The 27,211-nt window shown below is 38.4% G+C and overlaps 1 protein-coding gene across 1 annotated transcript in view; it reads right to left on the reverse strand.

Moving 5' to 3' along the window:
• RANBP3L (RAN binding protein 3 like) overlaps nt 1-23,350 on the reverse strand; it is a gene marked incomplete at both ends in the record, with an annotated part of 43,561 nt that extends 20,211 nt beyond the window's left edge. The window contains 3 exons of the mRNA XM_084233061.1: nt 500-539; nt 1,366-1,424; nt 23,263-23,350. Of these exons, the coding sequence (XP_084089187.1) occupies nt 500-539; nt 1,366-1,424; nt 23,263-23,350 (187 nt within the window). The remainder of the gene's footprint in view (nt 1-499; nt 540-1,365; nt 1,425-23,262) is intronic.
• Between the last annotated feature and the right edge of the window lie 3,861 nt (nt 23,351-27,211).

Consider the following 27,211-nt stretch of genomic DNA (forward strand, 5'->3'; position numbering starts at 1 on the left):
TTAACATGGGGTGCTCCGGGACCTACATGTCATCTTCCAAAGCAAAAGCTAATCTATTTTATGTTTTATTTTTCTCCGAAGGTTGGTTGGTTTGTTTGTTTATTTATTTATTTATTTATTTATTTATTTATTTATTTATTTATGCATAGAAGAACTGGGGTGCAGGCCAGAGGTGTGTGTGGGGTGAGAGGATTCACCAGAGACAGAGTGGAGAGCAGAACAGGCAGACTGACAGAAATACACTGCTGGGGGGAACAGCGGGGCGAGATAGGAGAGGTCTGCTGTGCCATGTGGGTCAGCTCCCTGGCTGGGGATGGAGCTCAGTGATAGCGTGATAGCACTGAGACTTAACCCCTAGGCCACCAGGGAGGTCCCTATTTGTGTGTTTTAAACAAGAAAAATGATCAAGTTTTACACAGTCCATGCCACATGTCAAAATGTTTGCACCTATTTATTTTCTTTTAAGATTGATTTTGAAATGCAGGATACAAATCATTACCATGTTCTGCTGCTTCATACAGGGTGTCTTCTGCGGGTCTCTGGAAGGAAACAAAGCTGCCAATGAGAGCTGAGTAGTGCCTGTGTTTATATCATATTTCCTCTCTGTCATTTCATAAGCAAGAAGACCAGAAGCTGGGTCTATTCATCCAGGCCAGGACACAGCAGCTCACTTTTACACGCTAGGATCGTATTCAGGAAAAAGCAAAGTCTAGCAGAGTGGTTTTATATTTCAGCAACTACAGAATCCCTTGTAGGAACTTGTTTAAAATGAAGATTTTGAAACACCTGGGGTGGGGCCAGGAATCTGCTTTTTCAAAAAGAGCTTGGGGGTTGAGTGTTTCCTGCAGTTAATTTTGTGGGTAGAAGGGTAAATTACCTGCATAGGCAAGAATGAATTACAAGAAAATACTGATTAAGCTAACATAAGAGCACTATGAATCTTATCATTTGTCTTTCAAAGCAGGTAATATAATGCTGAAAAACCAGACAGGGCCCCAAGATCCCTTTTAAATCAAATGTCAGTTTAGAGCTTATTTTGTAGCCAGTGTTAGGCTAGAGTGGTGGGGACACATGAGGCGCCTTAGCCCTGCTGAAGACTGTCAGCCCCTCCCCACTCAAGTGGTGGAGTATTAATTAATATCTTAATACTGGTGAAAATGGCATAGCTTCGAGACAAGGCCTCTGGCTTCCCATTTCAGTCAAATTGTCATCAGTAACCCCCTACAACATGAATATCCTGCTAGGTGAAGGACAAGAGGATAAACTTACACAGCAGTGATACCATTTAGTATAGATATGGCTTCTTGAAAGACAATTTTCCTTGACAGAGTAGAAATCATGCCAAGAAAGGTAGCTAGATCTTACCTTGGAAGTTTGTTCTCTCTTTTCAAAAACAAACATTGGTTGAGCAATGACAGGTTTTTCTAGAAGAAAAAAAGAACAGGTAGGAAATCAAACTATATTCTGACTTTTCTAACACCAACTAAAAGTATTTGAAGAGTTTTTGTTTGTATTTTTTCCCTGCTTTTGGGAAAAATCCAAATTGTTTTACATGTTTCATATTTACAAGTGCTTTTAAGAGCTAATTACAGAAATAAGAACATGGTGACAGTGATACTAAGACATGCCCATAAATACAGAGCTCATCCCATTAAAAAAAAGAAAAAAGAAAAAAAACATGGCTTAAATGTATAAGGAGGGGCCTCCTGGTGGCACAGAGGTTAAAATCTCAGTACTATCAAGCTATGCCAGCCACTGCAGCATGACTTCCATCCCTGGCCAGGGAGCTACACACATGGCACAACAGACCCCTCCTGTCTTACTTGCTGCTCCCCTCAGCAGTGTATTTCAGTAGATCGGCCTGTTCTGTTTCCCACTCTGTCTCTAGTGAATCTTCTCACCCCCCCACACCTCTGACCTACACCCTAGTTCTTATATGCATAAATAAATAAAATAAATCTTAAAAAAATAAAATAAATGTTTAAGGAAAACAAAGCGTAAGTATCTGCCTTTATATTCTCTCTCTTTTTTTTTTATAGAGACATGTTTTATTTGTTTGTTTGTTTGTTTGTTTGTTTTGTTTATACATGCACTGGGTACAGTCAGAAGCACGGGAGGGTGAGAGAATTCACCAGAGCCAGAGCAGGGAGCAGAGCAGGCAGAAGGACCGAAGTACACTGCTGAGGGGAGCAGCGGGCGGCAGGAGAGGTCTGCGCGCCATGTGGGACCCTCCTCCAGTGGCCGGGGAGCAGCCGAAGAGCAGCCTGGGATCGAACTGGCGCTGCAGAGGCTGCGGGCAGCTTTGCAACCCAGCGCTCAACCGCTGTGCCATCGGGGAGGCCCTTCATAATAAAGTTTTTAGGGTTGAAAAATCTCATCTGAGAATAGTACTTCTATATGGGCTGGATCTCAAACTATAGAATCTACAGATATACTACATTCTATCCTTAAAATGATCCGTAAATGATTCACATTTTCTTGACTAAAGCAGTCAGATACCAATTCAGGGTTTCAAGGTTTAGACTAAGAATCAGTCTTAAACAGTGTTGTAAAGTATATGAAATTTATTTTCAGCCCTGCCAACCTTATGAATAATTATATTTACCTATCTTAGGCAAGACAATAGAGAAAAGCTCACTCACTCTAGGGTATGAATGCATGATAACAACATTCCAGAAATCTTAGGGGAACATTTCATGGTTCTTAAGAGCTTAGACTCTGGAGTTCCGTAGGCATATGTGAAAATTTAAGTTTCATCACTAATTGACTATATATTTTGAGAAACTTAGTATGTCTGTATCTTAGTTTCATCATCTGAAAAAAAGTAGAATGTAACACTGCTTACCTGATAGAACTTATGTGAAGATTAAACAGATTTTTACAGAGCAGAGTCCATAACTCCAAAATAAGCTACTTTGGCAGGTGAATTATTTTGAACTGAAGACAATCGAGGCCTATCAGACTTAGGAAGAGATGTTTTTTCTTTTTCATTATTTTCTTTTTACTGCTCCCTTAACTGCCTAAAAGAATTTTTATAGGGAGCCATGATAGGATAAGGGTTATTACCAGAATTAGCTTTTTATATCAAAATGAGTATCTGAATGGCATGGCCTACATTGGTTTACCAACATTTGCTTTTCTGATTTTCTGTGAATTGTCTTTCTCCCCCTTGAAGCCCCAGGCCCCTACAGACTTTCTCCCTGGCTCACAGAGGCCCATAAGCCTCAACTGCCTGGCTGTCTTTGGCTCTCAAGTCTTTGGACTGCTGTACACATGAAATCAGTTTTTCTCCTATTAATTAGCCTGCTATATGTAAACTTAACTATTGGACATTCAAAGAAAATCAAACAGAAGAAGGGAAAATTTTTCTACCCCTATAATCACTAAGATTTTAATAAGACCAAAAAAAAGTCTTAAAGGATATTAAATATGTAGCATACTAAATCAAAATCCCCATTCTAAAACTCAGCTGACATTGCTAACTTATGCAACACTTTCAAAGTCATGCAAAGTAAGTGGCAAATCCTTTAATTTTACAAGAAAGTGCCCAACGATGACTTCAGCACATTTATCAAGGTCATTTCCAGTGGCCGTTACTGATGTATTGTCTTGGCGGACAAGTGGAGGTGACTTGCCATCCCTGGGCTGAGTAAATAAAACCTGAACTGAGGAATTTCAAGGAATTACCAAACAGTGCCATCTTCTGTATGCCAGAGGGGCTTCTCCAGTTTGCCTCAATCTTATTCCACAAGACAGTGTCATACACCCTACCAGACCACCCTCTGCCAAGCTCCTGGGGCCAAGTGAGCTTGGCCAGCTTTCACCCCAGGGAGGTAAATGGTTCACTTAACAACACAAGTGCTCACTGTGCTGTCTGCCTGAAGCCAAGTGAGCCAAGCAGAAAATGCTCAGTAACATATTGGCATTCCTGTCCATATTAAACCATAGCTCAAGTCTTTCTTTTTTTTTTTTTCTCAGAACAAACTTCTTTTCCAGCTATTACATTAGATTTAAGAAGTGAAATTTCCAGTGACTTTGAAAGGAAATCGTCTTTGTGATCATGCAGGGGAATGCTTATGAATTAGAATAATTAATGGGCCTCTTCCAAAGTGGACTTAGAATTTAGCTAATCCTAGACAACCCACATGCTGACTTTCCCTCTATTAAAACATACAACAAAAAATGAGCAAAAGCTGCCTTCAATGGTAGCAGTACGGGAGAAATCACAAAGGGTCACTTGCAGTTTGGAGGGCACATGGGATAGTAAGGAGGCCACTTTTAGTCATAAAGCCATCAAAAATTTATTGAATACCTTTTTTTGTGTGCCAGTCCCTGTGTTAGGATCTAGGCCTGCACTGTCTGGTAGAAGGTATAGTAGCCTCAGTACAGCCATCTTCTCTCTCTGATCCAGCACACTCATTAGAAAGCAGACAATCTCCCTCCTCTCCATCTAGAGCCTCTCCCCTCTCCTGAGCAATTCTGTTGACTCTAAGAACAAAACCAAACATAAGCATTATCAAGATAGTGAGTCCCTAGCAGTTTTCTTGCCTGCACCAGGAAGAAAACTAGAAAATAAAGCAATGTCCTTCAAATGGCCCTTTCTTTTCTCTTAATATAGTCATTAATCCATTTGTGCAACAAGTTTCGAGCAGTGACTAAGTACAAGTCACTTTGCAAGGAAACAGAAGGAAGACAGTGGCCCAAGATGATGCTGAAGATAAGGTAGGAGCTTGGCAGAGCCTAGTAGCTTGCGCCAAAGAGGTTTGTTTTTATTCCAGGAAAAATGGGAAGTTAATAAGAGATGTTAATTAGTGGAGTGATTCACTCTGATATGTAGGGTTTTTTGTTTATTTGTTTAGTTCACTCTGTTTACCACGTGGAAAATGGATTAGAAGGGGAAGGACTGAGGGAGAAGAAATAAAAACTCTAAGAGGCTACTCTAAATACTAGAGGAGCACTGATTAGGTTGTTCTTCTTTTCTTTGTTAATCTTAACATCTATGGTTTTTTTAGGCAAATGAGAAACTTAAAAAGTTCAAAATATACCTTCTGTTCAAAAGAATGGAGAGGGTAGAAAGAAAGAAATAAAAACTTAAGATAAATTTGGATGCTTTGTCTGTTTTAAGGTTCATATAGCACTTAATGAGTCCCTTATTCATTGTTGTTTTCTGAAATGCATATCAAGATATTCATTCATCCCATGAATATTTTATTACACAGTACTATCTTTATAATTCATTTCAGTGTGCCTGTTAATTCTGTTCCATATTGGGGGTACACTCCATCATCTTATCTAACTGAATAATTTAAGTCATTTAAATGTAATGTCAGTTAAATGAAATTTCTACAATATTAACAAATACTTACAGATGAGGAAAATAAGACTCTGCCAAGTTACTTACTCAAAGTCATGCCAAGAAAGTGGCAAAGGTTTTAATGAAATTCAGTTCTCCCTCCTATTAAAGCTGCTTATCTTGGCTTGTACATGTCATATCGACACACATCATGTACAACTCTCCTAGCACAATGTGATGTTCTAGATATATACTATACACAATCCTTCACCACACCCAGGAAAACAGTATAAAATATTGGCACTTAGATTTTTGCAAATTTGTCTAAGTTGATTGACTATACACACTGCCTCCTGAAATCAGAAAGCTAATTAACTAATCTAATCCCTCTGGAAATCATAAGTCACAATGAAACAATAACAATGGGTTGGATTTTGTTTGAGGGACTGCACAGGGGGGACTGCAGTGCCACTGTAATGACAAGGAAAACGAGAGATGATAGCATCAAAATTTCAGAGGCTGGAAAGTAAAGTTTGGATGGTAACTAACTTAGCCGACCTGCAAAGCTGGACCTTAAACCATCTTTGGGAATGCTCAAAAGCCACATGGTCTACCCCCCATAGATACAGTAAAAGTCTGGGATTTGGTACCACGAAGTACTTCTGGAAGCATAGGTGAAGTCTGGCTGGAAACAAGAAGTTTGGTCTTTCTAGCAGCAAAGCAACCATTCCCCTCCTATCCTGACAAAGACCAGAGGGTCATTCCCTGAAAAAGATACAACTTCAGGTACAGTTTAAAACAGAGGTTCTGTGATGAAAAAGGGTAATGTGTGAAGGTTTGCACACTATATTAGTCTCTTCTTGTTGCTATAACAAATTACCTCAAGATTAGGGACTTAAAACAATACAAATTTATTCTCTGGCATTTCTGGAGGTCAGACATATCAAATGGGTAGGGATATGATATGTCCCTTCTAGAGTCTCAGGAAAAATTACCCACCCCCATTTTCTATTTTCTCCAGAAAAGTCTCATAGAACAATTTTATTCTTAGAATCACATGAACATATGAAATTTTGAAAAAATAAAAACTAAATTTACAAATAATTCTTTTTCTACCATAGTGTTAGAAAGATAATCATGCTCCTTGCCAAGGACAGATTTCTCACTGAGTTACACTGCTTAACAAGCATCCACCATCTTATTTCCTGGGCCTAACTGTTCTTTGCAGAGAAATATGTGGAAATACAGGCATGAGCAAGAGGGATTCCCTGAGTTCAGAATGCACTAGACACCCTCCTCCCTGAGAAACTGAAGACCTGCTCTTTATAATGTCACTTAAACTTCTGAGAGCAATATATGTTCTTGTCCTTCATCTTTATTCAAATCACTCTCTGAATCTCTAGACAAGTACGCAGCTAGAATATTACACATGTATATACATGAGAGCTTTGTTCTTCAGGATTCTTCTTTTTTTTAGGATTTATTTATTTATGCATACAAGAGCTGGGGTACAGGCCAGAGATGGGGGGGTGAGAGGATTCACCAGAGACAGAGTGGGGAGCAGAACAGGCAGACTGATGGAAGTACACTGCTGAGGGAAGCAGCAGGCAAGTCAGGAGAGGTCTGCTGCACCATGTGGTAGCTCCCCGGCCGGGGATCAAACTCATGCTGCAGCAGCTGCAGATACCTTCACAGATTACATCATATCCTTGCGCCACCAGGGAGGCCCTGTTCTTTAGGATTCTGAAGTGCTGTGATGGTCTGGGTTGACAGTAAATATAAACTTCTCTTTTCCCCAATCTGATAAGTACCATAATTTTTCCCCTGAGATTTTGGGTGGGAGGCACTTTTGCTTCCGGATGTCTAATGGGCACTCCATCTCTGACAAACTTATTTTATCCAGGAAAGTAACAGGAGGATTTTCTTGACTCATCAAGAGGAGGAGGTTTGATGCAGATCCCAGAGAAGAGGAGGCTGAGAGTGGAGTACTTTGGCCCAGACTCCCCATGGGGACATCACTTCTGAGATTCTGCTAGACAGTGTCTTCCACCCAGAGTGCTGCAGTCACTTCTTACTGGTTGGTAGTTTAGGGAAGGTGGAAAAGCCATTCCCCACACTGGACAGAACCAGGCTGCTCTAGCCAGGGCCAGAAGGTGATGGAAATAGTCTTGGCAGAATGAGGTTGACAATCCTCCCCCTTCCTGCCCCTGCAGAGGGGGAGCTGCCAAATGGGTCTCCTCTAATTGCTACCAGAGCAGGAATTATCCACTTGGACTGCAGTCTTGGCAGCTCCTGCACTTCTCTTGCTTTTCTTCTTAGTCCTGTCCGTGTGTCTTGCCACATCCTCTTCTCTAATGTCCTCTCCCTGTGCATGCTCTCACCAGGGCGCCAATATGGCCCTGTGTGCCCCTCAACTCTTCATTCTTTTCTGCTTGTGTCTGACTCTTTGACTGGTCAAGGCGTGGATTTTGGAGCTCTGAATTCAGACAGTTCTAGAGCTGTGTTTTTAAAACCTACTCTGAGCTTTAGCATTTTCCTCTTTCTGTATATATTTTAAATGGGTTGTTATGAAAATTGAAGCAGCATGTACATGTGAGAGCACCTAGTATGACTTCCTCTTCAGGCCTTTTTGTAACAGAGAAGAATCTCTCTCTCTCTCTCTCTCTCTCTCTCTCTCCCCCCCCCACCTACCTACCTACCTACTTACCTACCTACCTACCTACCTACCTACTTACCTACCTACCTATCTTATCTACCTACCCACCCACCTTTCCACCTTTCCACCCATCCATCCATCCATCCATCCATCCATCCATCCATCCATCCATCCATCCATCCATCCATCCATCCATCTATCCATCCATCCATCTTTCCTATCTACCTACCTACTTACCTACCCATACATTCATTCATCCATCCATCCATCCGAATATACAGCAGTACGTTAGACTGCAGGTTGCACAGAAGACACTCACTGAAAGTCAGATTCCACCCCCTCCTCTCCAGCCCTATGTTACAGGCAGTCACAGGGGGAAATGCCTCATTGCTCCTCAAAGGTTTTTCTTTTTCCTTTTACTTATTACCATGTCATTACCCCTAGTTTTCACCTTACTTTTTCTTCTTGAATTCCTATCTTCTTTATTCTTTTTATTTTTTAATATCAGGAAGGTTTTTATTTAGGTTGTGGTCCCTAAATAATTTCAGAGATCTTTGCTCCACAAAGGGTGGTCAGACAGACCAGCAGCATTGACTGGGAACTTGTGAGAAAAGCAGACTCTTGAGATCCACCCCAGAACTACTGAGTCAGAATCAGGATTTCACACCTTCTGGTGATTTGTACATATGGTTGAGAAGTGGTCCTCTAATACCTCCAGGTTTCTGTCAATTGAGAGAAAATTTAGGAGATGACAGTGGGGGAGTTAGTGACTAAACCTCCGGGTGTTCTGAATAACCTGACAAATAATGAGAAAACAATTACAACTCAAACCTCAAGTCATGATTGTTATGATTCATTGTAAAGTGAAGTTGAGGGTTACTATGAAGACTTAAACAGTAATTGCTGTAGTGTGGATATTGAAATATTGATATTGCAAAAAAAATCATTCAGATAATCTGCTTGAAGCAATTAATGGCTTATTCTCTGATGCAAAAGTTTGTCCTCTCTTTTAATAATATATTTGAAATCTGACTTTTTCATGAAAAAAAATTTAGAAAATGTCTCTGTTGAGATTATTAAATGTTAATTAAAGTGCTCATTTCTATAAAGCAAACTTTTAACCTGGAGGCATAGACTGCATCCAAAACATTTGTCATAATTCTTGGATTTTTCAACAAGATTTTGAAACATCTGAAGTCTTAACTGTACAAAATGACATCTTCTGTGGAAAAATGCACTAAGCACAGCTGTGTGAGACCTAGAGGGCTGAACCACAATCTTGATTTTAAACAAACAAAACCTAAAAATTTTATTAAAATATTCTAAGACAGTTTTAAGAAAGGGCAAATCATAGCCCCAGAAGAAAAAGGGATCTGGGTCAATTCACAAAGGAGACAGAGGCATGCGATAATCTGCTTATTTCTAGCTATATATGGAGGAACTCTAAAAGTGCAAAAGAAATGAAATAAACAACAAAATATCCACCAAAAAAAGTCTTTGGAGAAGGAGGCAGCGGGGGTGGGGGTATGGGGGGGAGGTGTGTGTCCCAATGTGACCAAGGGCCCCAGAGGGAAACCAAGGCAGTTTACACAGGAAATTTCCAGGCTGCCTCACAAGCTCTGGTTCAATTTAAGAAACAAATGAACCAACCTGCTGGAACATTTCCAGCCTGGTCTTCCCTGTTGAAGTTAGAACCCATTTTATCTACTATAAATAAAATGGGTATTGTAATAAATACAATATATAAAGTCAAAGGAGAAAACCTCACCATTTTCAATCAATTTTGAATTTTAACTGAATTAAGTTTTTGTTTGAAATGAAGTTACAAAACAGATAACTTTAATAAATCTAGCATCTCTTAGTTTTCTTATGAAAAGCCTACACTAGAAGAAAAGAATCAACATTAGAATGAACCAAGGAAAGATATCCCTCTTTTCATCAATATCACACTGCTAGAGAAATCACCCATTTACAGAATGTGAATCATTTCCAACAGGCAATTGGACAGGATAAGAAGACTCTCTCAATTCATTAGATACAATCATCATCACCCAGAGTTTGTCTAATTCATCCCACTTTCTGAACTAATCTGCTTCCAATCCTGGTGATTTTTAAGGAGTCCTTTCCAATTCTAGACACAGACCAATTTTGAAAAACCATGACAGACATAATAAAAACTAACTGGTATGAGACAAAAGTAAGAAAAAAAAAAGGGTGTGTCAAACATAGGACCAAACCCTGAAAATTTTGTGTTGAATTCGTGCTCACTCCAACCTCAACTCCAACCATGCTCCTTAATTTATAATCAAATCATATAACAGGCTACAACCAGTGACATAATTTCTTTTCATTTGAGAATCTGAAGATTTGCAGTGGCAATAATTCAGCTGAAGAAAAATTCTTCTCATTTCTTGAAGTCATTTACTTCTACTTAGAAAGAAGAAAAGTTTACAGAATAAAAAAAATGAATTTTCATGAAATCATATAGATTTAAAACTATATAGATTACATTTATATAGAGATAGGACATCTGAAAAAATCTTTCCATTGATGAAAATAGAATGATGGCAGAAGAAACAGGCTTTATATTTCTGACAGTGTCCTGGAATGGTCCCATGCAGTGTGCTTGGTATTTGGGACTCATCAGTGACTAGGTCAATTTCATGAAAACCTTTCTGTTTGTCAACAGACCTTTTTCAACAGATCATTAGATTTTACTGTTGTTTCAGTGTCAAAATCCTACTCTTAGAATTCTTTTTCTTCCTTCTTAAAGACAACAGCTACCATGTGACATGCTTATCATGTTATGACTAGTCTACTCTTGTTTTTTGAAATGTTTAACTTAATATGACCTTAAGAAGTAGTACGAAGAGTTAGATCTTGTTGACCTCATGTTGCTTCTTTTATCTACTGGCATAATATAAAAAATTAAATTTGCATCGTATTTTGTCTTTATAAAATATTTACCTTAATCTTTGGAGACTAAATGAATGACTATAAGGAGCCAGAATGCATGATTTATAAAACCTAGTTTTGGTGCAAACAGACCTGGATTCAAATTCCATCTTCTTAGATTCCTACCTGCAAGCAAGGTAATATAGACAAAATGCTAAGAGAGCTTGGCACACAAGAAATGCTCAGTGAATTGCAGCTCTTATTATAGGATAGAATCCTCAAGGGTATGTTATTAAGCACTTACAACTCATGAGACAGCTAAGACTCTAGAATTAGAGGAAATGTGCAGGGTTGCAGGGTCGAGCAGCTGGTATGCAGAGCACTGGGGCTAAAACACCTGAGGGCTGACTCCAAATCTCATGCCTTTTCAGGAAGGAAATTCTTCCTGATTTCCATTGTGAGTTAAATGACTATTTTACAGCTTCTTCACTCTTATCTCTTGATATCCTTGGCTATGACAGCTTTCCTGCTTCCATGGTTTGCACAAATCTGGTAGAGATGTGATCCCAGACTGTGTGAGCCTTCCTGTACTTTCGTTTTGCCATCTGTAAACACTGCAAGATGCTTTGCTTATTCTAACCTCCAACCCCAAAGACGTTTGTTTGAGAATGTTGGCAGGCAAATGGCATGGAAATTCACAATTTAAAATCTCCATGTCAATATTTATTTCCAGCCACTGGCAACAATAACTCAGGAGAATGTATTACTTTCAACAGACCATGGCCATTTCTCCACAATTTGAAGGCGTTATTATTAAATAAAACTACTATGTGCTTTTGTGATAAGGTTATTTATAACCTTTGATTACTTGATATGTTTATCAGCAGCTGGACTGATAATACCAGAAAAAGCTGGCACCCTCCTTGTTCTCTAAGTATGGGCTACCTATTAAGCTCAAAATGTGCTGGCTTTCTGCTGGGCCCTATAAGTTCCAACTCTCTGCTGGCTTCTGTAGGGTTTAACACCCTGCTGGGCACTGTAATTGCAGGCTCTCTGCTGTGCCCTCTAATTGCAGTCTCTGCTGGGCCCTAAAGGTGCCAGCTCCCTGCTGAAAGCTACAGGTGCTGCTCCCTGCCAAGAGCTACAGGTGCAGGCTCCCTGCTGGGTTTTTAGATACTAAGTCAACAGAGGCCTATACTAACTGGATCCCCACTGACCCCTACAGGTGCCAGTTCCCTGCTTAGAGCTATAGGTTCTGCCTCCCAGCTTGATGCTGTAGGTGCTGGTTCCCTGCTGCACTTTATAGGTGCAGGCTCCCTGCTGAGTCCTATAGTTACCGGCTCCCTGCTAGGCCCTAGTTTTGCCAGCTACCTTCTGGGTTTTTTAGGTGCCAGCTCAGCTGAACCCTATATAGAAATTAACTGGTAACCATCATAACACTGCAATTTAAGAGAACTGAACCACAAATTGAATCCAAGGGCCAGTCATCACTCAAGAACTACACAGGTGCTTAGCTGAACATCTATTTTGTGCCCCCATAAGAAGTAATGAACTTGGATTAAAGTACAGGCTCTGAATTTAGGCTTTCTTGGATTAGCAGCTTGGTGTAAAATTCCAGCTCTGAAGTCATGATACTACCTACCTGGTGGGGTTTTTGTAAATAAAATAGCTAACACATGCAAAAAAGTGCTTAAAACAGTGTTTGGCATATGATAAACATCTCATAAGTATGATTTGTTTAAAAATGAAATGTTAGCACTATAGTGTGGCCCATGGTTTATTATTCTCAAAGTATTTGTATAACATAGCTGAGGGGACGATATTGATATAAATGAAATAATTATGGGCAACTCATAGAATCTTAGTTTTGAAAAGGATCTTATAGGTCCCCTAATGGAACTTGCCATCTAAAGTATCTCGAGCACCCTCAATCGATGATCTTGCAAAACACTGCATATTATTATGGGTTAAGATGTTACTCACTAGCCCATGTGCACTCTGGTATGTGTGTTTTCTGTATGTCATAGTCTTCATCCCACAGGGTCATCCTCTTGTTAGCCTCCCCAAATTGTGGGGATACACAGTGTGTGACACATTTAAATCATTTTTTAGGTGTACCTTGAAGTGAAAAATGTGGAGAAGCACTGTTTCTAGAGTTCTTCTTCCGGAAGTACTTTATTTAAGGGCAGGTTTGAATACCAATGGTATGATCATGTAGCTGACTTTAGAAAATACCAGCAAAAACAACATGATTTGTATGAGAATATTAGACTAAAATCATATCATCTTAGGCAGAATCTTTTGACCTACTAGAGAATTTGGACTCTAGGGAGGTCTCCAACATTCTAATCAGGATATTCAGATCTCAAAAGCTTCTCATTAAAACTCTTCAGCTTCATATAAGCTCTCCATCTCAATCAATGTCACAAACATAACCAATTTCAGAAATTAATTTTCATTGGTGAAGTTGGTAGCATTTTAGACCCAGGTTTTCCTAACATGTGTTAGGTACATTTCATCATCTTCCATAACCTGAACAGAAGAATCTGGAAAGACCAGTAGCCTATACTCTTAAGTAAGGTGCCCAAAGCTTGTAACTGAAAAGTCCAGTGACCACTAATGGCAGGAGAATTCCTGGTTACTGGCCGACTATACAGAACACTGCCTGTGGAATGTTGTTTCATTTGAACAAATCTTTTATACAAGATTTAATCAGATTACCTGAAAAACAGAGACCTTGGGATCATGTGAACTGTTTTATGCTTGTCTGTTAATAAATGTTTAATAAGTTGCTGTCTGTGGGAAAGAATTTTGCCTAAGACTTGATTTCATTTTAATATGGTGATGAAGTCCTGGAGGAGTAACTTTCCTACCTCTGACATTTTGGAAGCTATTACTATGTCCCCAAAAAGAATCTAAAAGTTGTACATGAACAAATAAGCTCAAGGTGGTTTGTAACATTAACCATGTCATGCACAGTCATAAGCTGGAAATATTTACCATGACCAACAAGACTTTACATAATCCTCCTTCCTTTTTTTTCTCCCCCCCATCTCTAAATAATTTCTTTTTTTTTAAAATATTTATACCATTTATACAAGAACTGGGGTACAGGCCAGAAGCACAGGAGAGTGACAGAATTCGCCAGAGACAGAACGGGGAGCAGAACAGGCAGACTGACTGAAGACACTGCTGAGGGGAGCAGCGGGCGAGACAGAAGAAGTCTGCTGTGCCATGTGGGTCTCTCCCTGCCCTGCCAGAAATCAAACCCACACTGCAGAGACTGCGGACAGCTTCATAGTGCTGCGCTCAACCCGCTGTACCACCGGGGAGGCCCTCTAAATAATTTCTTAACACTCAAGCTAACTCATACATATTAACCTCCATTTGTCCCTCCAACACAGCAGTTCTCAAACTGTGATCTCAAAGCAACAGCAATGGCATCACCTGGGAACATATTAGAAATGAAAATTCTCAGCTCTCTTCACCAGTCCTTTTGAAAGTCAGGATGAAGCCCAGCAACTGTGTTCTAGTAAACCATCCAGGTGATTCTCCAGGTGAAGCTACAGTTTCAGATCATTGGCCATTTTAGTAATTTGCACTAATTCAAATGAATCAAGAACAACATCAAAACAAATTTATGCCGGGCCTCCCCTGGTGGCACAGCGGTTGAGCGCTGGGTTGCAAGGCTGCCCACAGCCTCTACAGTGCCAGTTTGATCCCCAGCCACCAGCGAGGGTCCCACAAAAAACAAAACAAAACAAAACAAAAAAACCCACAAATTTATGCCAAGTATGAGTTCTAAAACTCATGCTTTCCCTGAATTGCTTCTCCTCCAATGTTATTAGACTCACTCCCTTCACTTCTTACAGATTTTTGCTTGAATTTCACCTTCCGCAAGGATACTCTCTATTTTCATACTCTATTTTTCTCCATATTCACTATTTCCTTCACCATCCTTTACACTACATAGTCTGCTTACTTATCCTTTCCCCTTCTCCCTCTAAGAAAATAAATTCCAACTGGACAGGACTTTTTGCCAGCTTTGGTCACTAAAGCCTAGGAAGGTAGCTTAAAAACATGACAGGCACTAAATATTTGTTGAATACAATGAGTGAAGTGCTGTGTAAGTTCAAATAAGAGTAAAAGAGGTTGGGTAAGACAAATCTTCATGAAGTAAACCATCCAGATGGTTGTTTTTAAGGTAAATATTCAAACTGGATAAATCACTAATCAGATATGATCTAAAAATAATAACATTGAATTTTGAATAAATATAAAACAAAACATTTATCCTAAAATATGTTTTAAAAAAAATACCTGGAACAAAAGAGAAACTGAGGTCACACCTTCAGCTATAAGATAGTTTCTTTTCATTATTGCTCATTTATCCTGTGCTAATCTCATTGATTTGCTAATTTTTGACTTACTATATTATTAATAGAGAAGTTCTAAGTTTTAGGGATGAAGGAGCAAATAAAATACTACTAATCATCAAACCTCTCTGGGATAATGACAACTGTTTCATTGTGAAGGCTTGATATTTCTGTGTACTCTGCCAACATTACCTGTTATGTTCTTGGGCACCTTTTAAAAATCACTGAAACATTCCAGTGTCTTCATCTATTCAGTAGAGTTGCCAGTGGAGGCCTAAAGGAAACTGGAATATGTGGCCTCCCAGGCAACCTCAAGTTTTTAAAAATGAGGTATAATATATATAGAATAAAATGCACAGATGAATTTCAACTACGGAATACATTCATATAACTCATGTAAGAAATACCACTCCCACTACCCCCGGATTTCCTTAATGTCCTATTCTTCTTCTTTCAACTTGGGGTAACAATTGTTCTGATTTCTATGACTATAGCCCAGTTTTGCCTATTCTGGAAATTCATATCAATGGAATTATATGTTTCATACTTTTTTGTGCATAACTTTTTTTCACTCATATAATGCATTTGAGATTCATCATCTGTGTGATTACATGTATCAGTAACCTGTTCCTTTCTGCTACTGAGCAGTATTCCAGTGTATAGATTTACAATAATGTGTTCATCCATTTACCTGCATATATGCATTTAGGCTGTTCATACATTGGAGCCCACACAAAGAAAATCTGCTAGGAATATTTTGTGCAATCTTTTTGTGGACATATTTTCATTTCTTGTGGGAAAAATATCTTAGAATAGAATTTCTAAAACTGGTTAACAACTGTCACAATTTTTTGCAAAGTTACACCTCCTTATAGCCATGAATGGGGATTCTGGGTTTTTCTACATTCTCTACAACTCATGGTATCATCAATATTTTTAATTTTAGCCTTTCTAGTATATGTAAAATGATGTCTCACTTTGGTATTAATTTATATTTCTTGATGAATAATTATGTTGAACATTTTTGATGTCTAATTGGCATTTGTATATCTTCTTTTCAAAGTGTCTACCAGATCATTTGCCCAATTTTTAAATCAAATTGTTTATAATGAGTTCTTAACATATTCTGATTCTAAGTCCTTTTTCAGATCTATATATTACAAATATTACCTCCCACTCTTTCCTTAATGCTATCATTTAAAAAACAGATAATTTTAATGTTGATAGTCTATTCTAAAACTAAAACTGCCCATTCGAACTTTGTGAAGATATTTTCCTATGTTTTCTTCAAGAAGTTTTATAGACTTAGTTTTTGGATATTAGTCATACACTATCTCAAATTAACTTTCATGACATATAGGTATTGAAGTTCATTTTTAGTAACATGCCATTTGTTCCAGGATAATTACAGAAAAAATCTTCCTCCCACCCTTGAATTATCTTGGAATCTTTGCTAAAAATCAAATGACATAAGAATGGGTCAATTTCTGGGCTATCATAGAAAGTTTGTTCAATAAATGGTGCTGGGAAAACTGGGTTGCTACATGCAAAAGAATGAAGCTTGACTACTACCTCACACCATGCACAAAAGCCAACTCAAAATGGATTAAAGAACTAGACACAAGACCTGAAACAATAAAATATATAGAAGGAAATATAGATGAAACACTACATGACATGCACCTCAAGACATCTTTACAGACACATCACCCAAAGCACCCAAAGCACCCATAGTGAAGGCAAAGATAAACAGCTGGGACTACATCAAATTAAAGAGTTTCTGCACAGCAAAAGAGACAATAACCAAAACAAAGAGAAACCCAACCGACTGGGAGAAAATTTTTGCATCCAACACTAATGATAAAGGACTGATCACAAAAATCTACAAAGAGCTGATGAGACTCAACGAAAACAAAGAAAATAATCCAGTCAAAAAATGGGCAGATGAGCTAAAAAGAAACTTCTCCGAAAAGGAAATACAAATGGCCACCAGGCATATGAAAAAATGTTCAATGTCACTTGCAATCAGGGAAATGCAAATCAAAACTACAATGAGATACCATCTCATACCAGTGAGAATGGCACATATTAAAAAAACCAGCAACAACAAATGTTGGTGAGGATGTGGAAAGAAAGGAACTCTCCAGCACTGTGGGTGGGAGTGCAAAATAGTCCAACCACTATGGAGAGCTGTGTGGAGATTCCTCAACCTACTAAAGATAGAGCTTCCATATGATCCAGCAATTCCACTCCTAGGTATTTACCCAAAGGACACAGAAACATCAATTCCAAAGAACACCTGCACCCCTATGTGTATAGCAGCACTATTTACAATAGTTAAGCTTTGGAAACAACCCAAATGCCCAAAAATAGATGACTGGATCAAGAAGATGTGGTACATATACACCATGTAATATTACTCAGCATTCAAAAAAGATAAACACACGCCATTTGCAGCAACATGGATGGAGCTGGAAGGGATCATGCTCAGCAAAATAAGCCAGAAAGAAAAAGAAAAATACCGGATGGCCTCAGTCATAACAGGAATCTAGAAAACCTAAATAAGGGACCAGGAAAAAGAATAACTATAAGAAAGAAAAAAATCAAAATCAACAAACAACTATGAACCAGAGACACACCTTGGGGGGGTGGGCAGGGAAAGGAGGGGTAGGGGTTAAAATCAGGGGGTTGCAATTATATGGGGAATACAAAAAAAATTTCTGGCTGTCACTCCTGTTTTGAAGATAGATTTTCTATTCTTACATCAATTTTATATCATCTTCATTATTATAGTTTAAAATCCAAAAGTACAAGTTGTCAACTTTATTTTTCTTTTTTCAAGATTGATTTAGCTTCTCTAGGTCATTCGAATTTCCTTACAAATTTTAATCAGCTTGTCACATAAACAAAAGTCTTCTGGAATTTTGATTAGAATGGCTTTGACCTCCAGATCAATGTGGAGTGACATCTTAACAATGTAGAGTTTTCCAATTCATGTATTTGGTTCAGCCTTTAGTTTCATCTACAATGCTTGTTGGTTTTTAATGTACATCTTTTGTCCATATCTTGATACATTCATTTTCCTCTTTCTCTATTAAAAATAGTTTAAAATTTCAAATTCCAGTTATTCATTGGGAAAAATCATCCTTGCATTCCCAGTGTCTAATACAGCATGTGGTACCTGCAAGTATACAATAAACGTGTGTGAATAAAATGAATGGCTACGGGCATTAATTTGTGCCCCCTGACTTGCAAGTTTCTTGACAGCAGGAAACCATACTGAAGAGAACACACAGAAAATCATGCTCAAGTGTGATATAATAGTGAATACATTTGCTTTTGTCAACCGACCATTCTACACTCAGAGCTTCAAAAACTGCTTTGAATTTCCTGATTGAGCGTTGTCTTTGTTATGCTAATGGGGTGATTCAGGGTGGGCTTTTAACTTTCAGGGAGGGCCTGGCCACCCAGAAAGATGAAGCACATTTAAAGGGTTAGAACTTCAAGCTATTTCCAAATTCTAATCTGCAGGGAGGGAAGGAAGGACTGGAAACTGAGTTGAATTATGACCAACAATTCAATTATGCCTACATCATGATTACAGATGTCCATGGAGCTTCCTGGCTATTGAACTTACTGATATACTGGGTAAGAGAATCCCCTGACTCCAAGGGGACATAAGCTTCTGTGCTCAGAGACCTCCCAGACCCTGCCCTATGTATCTCTTCTGCTAATTATTTATTTGTTGCCTTTATAATAAAACAGTAATTATTAGTATAAAAGTATAGAATTTTCTTGAGTTGTGCAAGCTGTTCTAGTAAATTATCAAACCTGAAGGATTTGTGGGAACACTTGAATTTGTAATTACCCAGGAAGAAGAGCAGATGGCTTGAGGACAACTGAAATGTGTAGTTGGTATTTGAAATGGACAGTTTTGTGAGACTGAGCCTTAACTTTAGGAGTCTTTGCTAACTCTGGCTAACACTTCAGAATCAAATTAATATTAGGATACCCAGTTGGTATCGAGAGTTGGTATCAGAACCCGCAAATAAATGCAGGGTGAATCCTAAATGCACCTTGAATGTCTACAGAGAAGTTTCTCTGATATGAATCAATGAAAAAAATTAACATTATAACACTAGGAATTATGGATTTTATGGGACAGCTATATATAGGAGAAAGAGCATTGAAAGTGGCCCTTATTAACTATGTAACATTAGACAAATCACTTGATGTTAAGAATTCTAGTTTCAACATCTTTAAAAATGGAGATAATGATGTCATTGATTAACTGTACGAGTAAGCATAACTGTGCCTTAGTGTTAGATATTTGATCAAACATTATTCCTCATGTTTATGGATAAGATTTACCTTTAAATTAAAAGATCTAGAGTAAAACAGATTGCCCTCCATGATGTTAATGGGACTCATCTAATCAGTTGAAGGTATGAATAGAACAAAAGATTAACTTCTGAGCGAGCGTGAATTCTACCAGCAAACAGCCTTTTGACTTTAACTGTGCCATCAGACAAATCTTTGCCCAGAGCCCCAGGCTACTGGGCCACATAGAAGATTTCGTACTGGCCAGTCTCCAAAATCATGTCATTTCCGTAAAATAAATTTCTCTCTCTCATAAACGCACATGCATGAACACACACACACACAAACACACACAGGAATTCTCTTGGTTCTGGATCCAGAATATATAATCTCACCTGGTTATTAAGAGAATTAAATGTGATAATGTATGTGAAACTACATACATTGGTAAATTTTAAACCATTATAAAACACAAAGATTGTTAAATCTGATTAGTACATGTAATATGATCTGAACTTTGTTGAGGTTTTATAAACATAAATTAGTGTTGACAAATGTGATCACAGAAGCAATATTATAAGTAAATGGATTTGAATTATCACAGGAAAAGCTACAAGACGGCAACAAATAGGAAGGGAGCCTCCTAGACTTCTGTTCTGGACCAGCAAAAACATCTGTGCCACAGAGTGTAAACTCCAGAGTGTAAATTCCACAGCTAGGCTGACTGAGTTCAAATAACACAGCTAACATCTGGCACAGTGCTTAGCACAGTCATTGTCCAGATAATTGCTGAATAATAAGTGACATTCACCTATGTGGTTGGCCCCAAAGTGCATTTTTAAAAAAAAATTTTAAAAAGATTTATTTATTTATCCATACAAGAACTGGGGTACAGGACAGAGGTACAGGGGTGAGAGGAGTCACCAGAGACAGAGCGGGGAACAGAACAGGCAGATTAACTGAAATACACTGCTGAGGGGAGCAGCAGGAGAGTCAGGAGAAGTCTGCTGCACCATGTGGGTAGCTCCCAGGCGGGGATCAAACTCGTGCTGCAATGGCTGCAGATACCTTTATAGGCTGTGTCTAAACCCCTTGCGCCACCAGGGAGGCCCCCAAAGTGCATTTTTGTGGCTGACTAGGTGGAAAGAATTAAATATCTCGGAGTTAAGCATAAGGCACTTCAGCATGTAACGTGGAAGGTTAGAGAGTACTTATGTGTTAAATCTGGTCATGTCCTCCGAAAAGTTAAATGTCAGTCAGTCATGGTGTGTATGTTAACTAGAAGCTGGAACCTTAGTCTGTCTGGGGGTAGTCCAAAGCCACTAATGCAGAGTTCCTCATGAATAAATTCACAGGTGAACTTCACTCTCTAAAACAAATGGTTTTGCTTCCTTCGACTTTTGCTGAACTTTGCCTCATAGCAAGGTGCATAGCCTGGAGGAAAAATCAGCTTTTAAACATTAGGACAGTAACTGCAAGCTGTTTGCCAGCATAGCCAACTGTCCACAAAAGCCTGCTTATGAAGTCACTATGAAGTCAGGACTCTAGGTGATACTTCTTGTAGCAGCCAATGGCCGTCTGGCTTATACTAGTATGCTTCACAACTTTATGGATTGTGGTTTACGTGGGCAGATATTTTGAGACTCGGCTAGGGAAGAATATGGTTGCTTTCAAAACATTCTAGGCAAAAGCTTCTATCTGAGAAAGGAGACCAGACTTCAAGTCTTATTGGTATTTTGGGAAATATGTTACAATATTTCCAGAACTGAGATAGGTTACTTTAAAGTAAAACAACAGTAAGATACTATTTTCCACATATAAAATTGGGAAACAATTGGTTTTTTCCAAACATTACTAAGACTATTTCCCTATTGGAAAATCATTTGGCCAACGAAAAAAAATTTCAAAAACATGCGTGTCTTTTGACTCCCTGTTGTACTTCTAAGTATGTATACCAAAAAAAATCTTATCTCTGCAATACTTTATCTATTAGTTTATGTTAAACAGTGTTGTTTATAGTAGTGAAAGATCAGACATAAATGAAACATCTAACATCTTCCTAAAGGAATTTTGTTACATTCATATGAAGGAATAGTATGCCTCTGTTAAAAACAGGTTTACAGAAGAATATATAATGACATGAAAATTTGTTCATATTCTTGTTAAATCAAAAACCAATTTTACAAACCATTATGTACAAAATAAGACTATTTTTTACTTAAAATCAAGCAAAAGAATAATCTGTACATGCGCACAGAAGAGGCTGGAAGACTATACACTAAATGTCAGTAGCAACTATCTTTGGTTAGTAGGGTTACAGGTGATTTTTACTTTCTCCTTTATGCTCCCCCCAATATATCTATAATAAATATGACATCAACAATTGGGGGTGGGAGGAGGTAGCTTTAAACATTTCAAACAAAATGAGCAGCAAACAAAAAAAACCTATATAAATTAGGATTGCCTTCCAATAGGGGAACATGTGCATGGGTGCACACACACACACACAAACACTCAGACAGCCTATTGGTTTTATCCTATTTTACAGTGCTTATGATTAAACCCTGGCAAATTCTTGGACTTTACATTCTTTGATTGTTAGTTCAAAATAATTTAAACCCTGATGGCACAGAATGATCTCAAAAGTTTACACTCTTTTCAGTTAACATGAAGCATTTTCTACCCATACTTTGCTAAATCTGGTACAGCATGAAGTCACCTTGTATAGCTCTGGGAACTTATGCAAGGGGTGTAATGACAGTCACATGTTAGCACACAGATGCCACTTTGATAATGGGAGGTTTCAGCCCTTTAGCCAACATTCCCCACGCCACTGAAACCTAAAACTGTCTCTACAGAAAAATAGAGTTTTCCGCCAAAATCTATCCATAGGCAGATCTGTCACAGGTTATTGAGGAAAAGTTAGATACATCTGGGTAAATCTTTGCTCTGGGGAGTGACAATGTCATCTATGATAGCACAAAGCCTTTCCTTACTAGTGTCCTTTGCTGTCCCTGACAGAATGGATTGGAGGGATCGTTTTGTTTATTCATGTCAACCATCTGCTACTGGTTAATGCAGCTGGCTGATTAGTGCCTATGAAATTTTAAAAGGCTGATGGTAAAAATGACTGCAAGGTAGATAGTTCAGTCAAAATGAGTGTCCATCTTGTGAAATGTGACACTATTCCCTGACTGTGTCCAACTGTTCCTGGACCATAGAAGGAAAATAACCAAAAATATATTTATTTTTCCTATACTGAATGAGCCAGGGATCCAGACAAAATTAGACTTAAACTTTAAGCGCAAAAATTTCCATAAAGTAGTGGTAGGACAGGGTGGATAGTTCTAGGCTAACTAGAAGCTACTCTCCAGCTGAATTCACCCTGTAGTTGATCCAACCTTACCCAGATGGGTGTTTTGAATTACACAAAATCTCGCACAGTCTAGAAAGATGACACTGGCTAGAAGTTCAAGCACAGAAGCTTCAGAATGACACCTCCAAGGAATATGCATTTGTAATAATCTTCCAAAGTCCTTTTAAAACTAATAGTGAATCCAAGTTAACCCATTCTTAAGCACAGCTTTATGTCTATTCTCAGAAATTAAAAACAGAAGATTGCAAAGAATTTGACAGACAGAACTTCCCCAGCTCACCATTCTTCTGGGAATATAAGTGGGCAGGAAATCACAGAACATACCACCTATTACTGACTGACTTACCTTGTTGTGGCTGATCCCCGGGGAGCTTCAGCTTACAGGTGTGCAAACTAAACAGGTGGCTGCTGCTGTTTCTTTGTATAGTAGACATGGTACTAGCAGTCTAGCTATGGCTCCAGGGTCGCCAGGGCATTTCCTTCCCGTGGCCAGTCACTTAAAATGGTCTTCACAAGACACCCAGAACCACAGAGGAACATGCAGACCCCATCCTTGGATGGAAAACATTTACTTCTCTAATAAACTTCCAAGTTTTTCCTAGCCATGGTTCTTGAAATAAATATTTAACAATGTAACTTCTCCTACAGAGAAAGATGCCAATTCATCTGGATAAAAACAAACTTAGTTCTTCTTTCATTTCAAAATGCATCGAATCTTTCCCTCTTCTAGAATAACATCCCACAAAGTAACTATTTCTAACAGATTACAGTTTTGGCAATTCTTTATCCTGCTGACATGAAATCCAACACCTCAAGTAGAGAGGACTGCTAGAGTAATGCCTACACAAAGAAAAAGTGCTACTGACTTCAATTAAGTGATTTCCAAGTCTGGTCTGAGTCCTTCCGTGACAGCTGAAAGTGAACAGTTCTTAAAGGAGCCTGGAAGGAGGAGGCGCCAAGTGGGTTAAGCTCATTAGCATAAAGAGGCCGGCAAGAAATTGCATTGCAGTTCCTTTGACCAAAGCAGAGATTCTAAAAGATACCCTAATGTCACGGTCACTTCTGCTACTTGTAATTAAAACAAAAACTCAAAGCGTGGATTTATCCGACACGGGTATTCATTTGTACATGCAGAAATCTAAAGGGTATAACTGGAGCTGGTAATGAGCTCATGGAAATGTACTGCTGGAACTTTCAATTTCTGTAAACACCTCTGAGTCTTCAGAAGGGAGCAGTTACAGAGCAGCCTGCCTGCCAAGGCAACTATTTGGAGTTCTGGAAGAAAAATAAACACACAAAACAATCTCTTTCCAGAGATCTACCTCTGTTTCCCTTAGATTCCCTATTGCTACTGTTAGGTCAAAAGACATGCCTATTTGCCATGTTTTCTTGTGCTGAAGTACCATATTTCATCAAAATATTGAAAATAGATCACATTTCATTGACATGCTCTTTGAATAATAGTGTATATCATTATTATTTAAAAACATTAATCACAAACACCTTTCATTTAACTTGGGAGCCTGCTACAACTGAAGTCTTAATGAATGCTGGTAGAGTCTGCCCTTCAAATTTTACAACTTTGTAGAATCAGAGAGATGGAGGGCATGGACAATGAAGAAAGGCAGAGCTTTATAGCCTCAAAGTTCGAGCCCACTCCTCTCTGTGCATATTTGGAAATGGGTGCTAAAGGACACCCTAACTAGAAGGTGACCTCTTGGATCTGGGTCTGTGTCATTTTACTTTGAGGCAATTAACAATTCTCCAAGCAAACTCATATAAGGCCTGGGGAAGGAAGTCATATATGGCTTATTAAAATAATTAAACATGATTCCTTAATGTAATTAAAAATCCGGGTAAGTCTTCATATTCAACAAATTGGTGAAATAATTCAGTATTTATCTCTCCTGATTTATTTCACTTAGGATAATTTCCTTCAGTTCCATCTATATTGTCACAAATGACAAGATTATCTTTCTTTTTCATAGCTGAATAGGACTCCACTCTGTGTTATATCACATCTTTTTTTTTTTTAAAGATTTATTTTTTTTATTTATACAAGAACCAGGGTACAGGCCAGATGCGCAGGAAGGTGAGAGGATTCACCAGAGACAGAGCTGGGAACAGAACAGGCAGACTGATGAAATACACTGCTGAGGGGAGCAGCGGGCGAGAAAGGAGAGGTCTGCAGCTCTATGTGGGACCCTCGCCAGCTGGCCGGGATCAAACTGGCGCTGCAGAGGCTGCAGACAGCTTCACAGAGCTGCGCTCAACCGCCTGCGCCACCAGAGGAGGCCCAATATATATCACATCTTTTTCATCCACTCATTTGTCATTGGGCACTTAGATTTTTTTCCCCATAACTTGGTTTTTGTAAATAGTGCTGCAATGAGCATATATCCCTCCAAATTGGTTTTTGTTTTTAATTCTTTGGGTGGATACTTAGGAGTGTAATTGCTGGATCATATGGTAGATCTATTTTTAATATTTTGAGAAAACTCCATATTTGGAGGTTTTCTATAGGGACTCAACTAGCCTATATTCCCACCAACAGTGTAGAGTATTCCTTTTCCCTACACCCTTGACAATACTTGTTGTTTCTGGTCTTTTTGATATGAGTCATTCTCACAGGTATGAACCTTGCACTCTCAAGGGTGTGCTGTGTGACCCTGTGTCAGATACTTAATATCTCTGGGTTTTTCCTTCATTTGACAAATGAAATAAATATTTAGTAAACAATGTAAAGAGCATTGAGAAAGTACTGCTTTAGCCTTAGCTACAGGCTGAAGAGAAAGAAATAGAACTAAAACTACAAGTTTGAGTAGACTTGGGGGTATATTTGAAAATTTTGGCCTATGATCCTCAAACCTGGCTGACTACAGTAATTACCCTTAGAATGTCATAAAGAGAATGATTTCCTGCACCTCAACTGCAGTCTGAAGTATGGGGTGTAATCTAGAACCTATATAATATATATTTTTCTTTCTTAACTTCACCCCATTTCATTGAGATAAAACTGACAGTAACATTGCAGAAATTTAATGTGCACAATGTATTGATTTAATACATTTATATGTTGCATAATGATTGCCACCACTGCATTAGCTATCAACTCATCCCATCACATGGGTACTATTTCTTTTTTTATGGTGTAAACTCAGATTTCCTCTCTTAGCTACCTTCAAATATATAATATATTATTACCTTAAATTCCCATCCTACATATTAAATCCCCCAAATTATTACTCTTATAAATTGGAAGTTAGTACCATTTTACTAGTAATTCCTCATTTCTCCTTGGCAGTCACCATCCTACTCTGTTTCTCTGAGTTTGACTTTTTTGGATAGAATCTACATACTGTTAGAGTTTTCTTGGCAAGGTAAACAGGCATCATCTGCTTAAACAGAGCTGGTTTGCTCTACTATTTCCTTCATTATATCTTTCCTGAGGACTGTAAAACCAACAAAGACTCTTTAAACATAGTGGTTTCTAGTGCCACAGTAAAAGGGGGTAGGCAGGATATTGCTGTCTGGTTTCTCTTATGTAACATGATTGGGCATCATTGAGTTAGCCCTGGTTGATTACCTGAGTTGGGAAAACTCCTGGCTCTTACACTGCATGTTGAATTACACATCTCCTGTCAGAGAAGTCTCTCTTTGACGCACAAGTTTCCACCAGAAATAAGCCAGTGTATTGAAAGCAGTAAATTATGGGAATGTATCACATAAAATCAGATGTATCAGTCATAGTATTAGCCATAGAAGCAAGGCCATCAACCTTTTCAGAAATACCACCAAGTTTGTAGTTCACAGTGGGCATAGTCTACTTTGCTACTTTGCTTTGAAATAAAATGAAGAAGTCAGAATGCAGAAGGTGAAGTCTGAAGGAAGGTTTGAGTAATAGTTGGCATTTTTTACTTACAATTTTAGTAAAATAAATTAAAGTTCTTGAAAATCAAGGTTTTCCCTTATCAGCTTTCTGGAATTTCAAAGAAATGCCTTAGGTTTTCCTTATCTGGGCTCTTCCCCTCTCCCAAATGTTCTTGGCTTAACCTGTGTCTTCATACATAGAAGAGTAGACTGGAATGACATGGCATGGGTAAACAATTGATCTTATCAGCTGGTATATTTCGAGTGGATACTTAGAAATGGATATTTTATGATTAAAATTCATAGCTTGAAATATTTGGTACTGAATTATTAGGAGGCTTTTCTTTATCTGGTGAACCAAATTTTAAATGCAGGAACACATTCACTGTATATTGGTCCATAGGTCAGTTGTCTGTTTAATAATC

This window comes from Talpa europaea (assembly GCF_964194135.1).
Source record: "Talpa europaea genome assembly, chromosome: 5".
In the NCBI taxonomy this organism is placed as follows: Eukaryota; Metazoa; Chordata; class Mammalia; order Eulipotyphla; family Talpidae; genus Talpa; species Talpa europaea.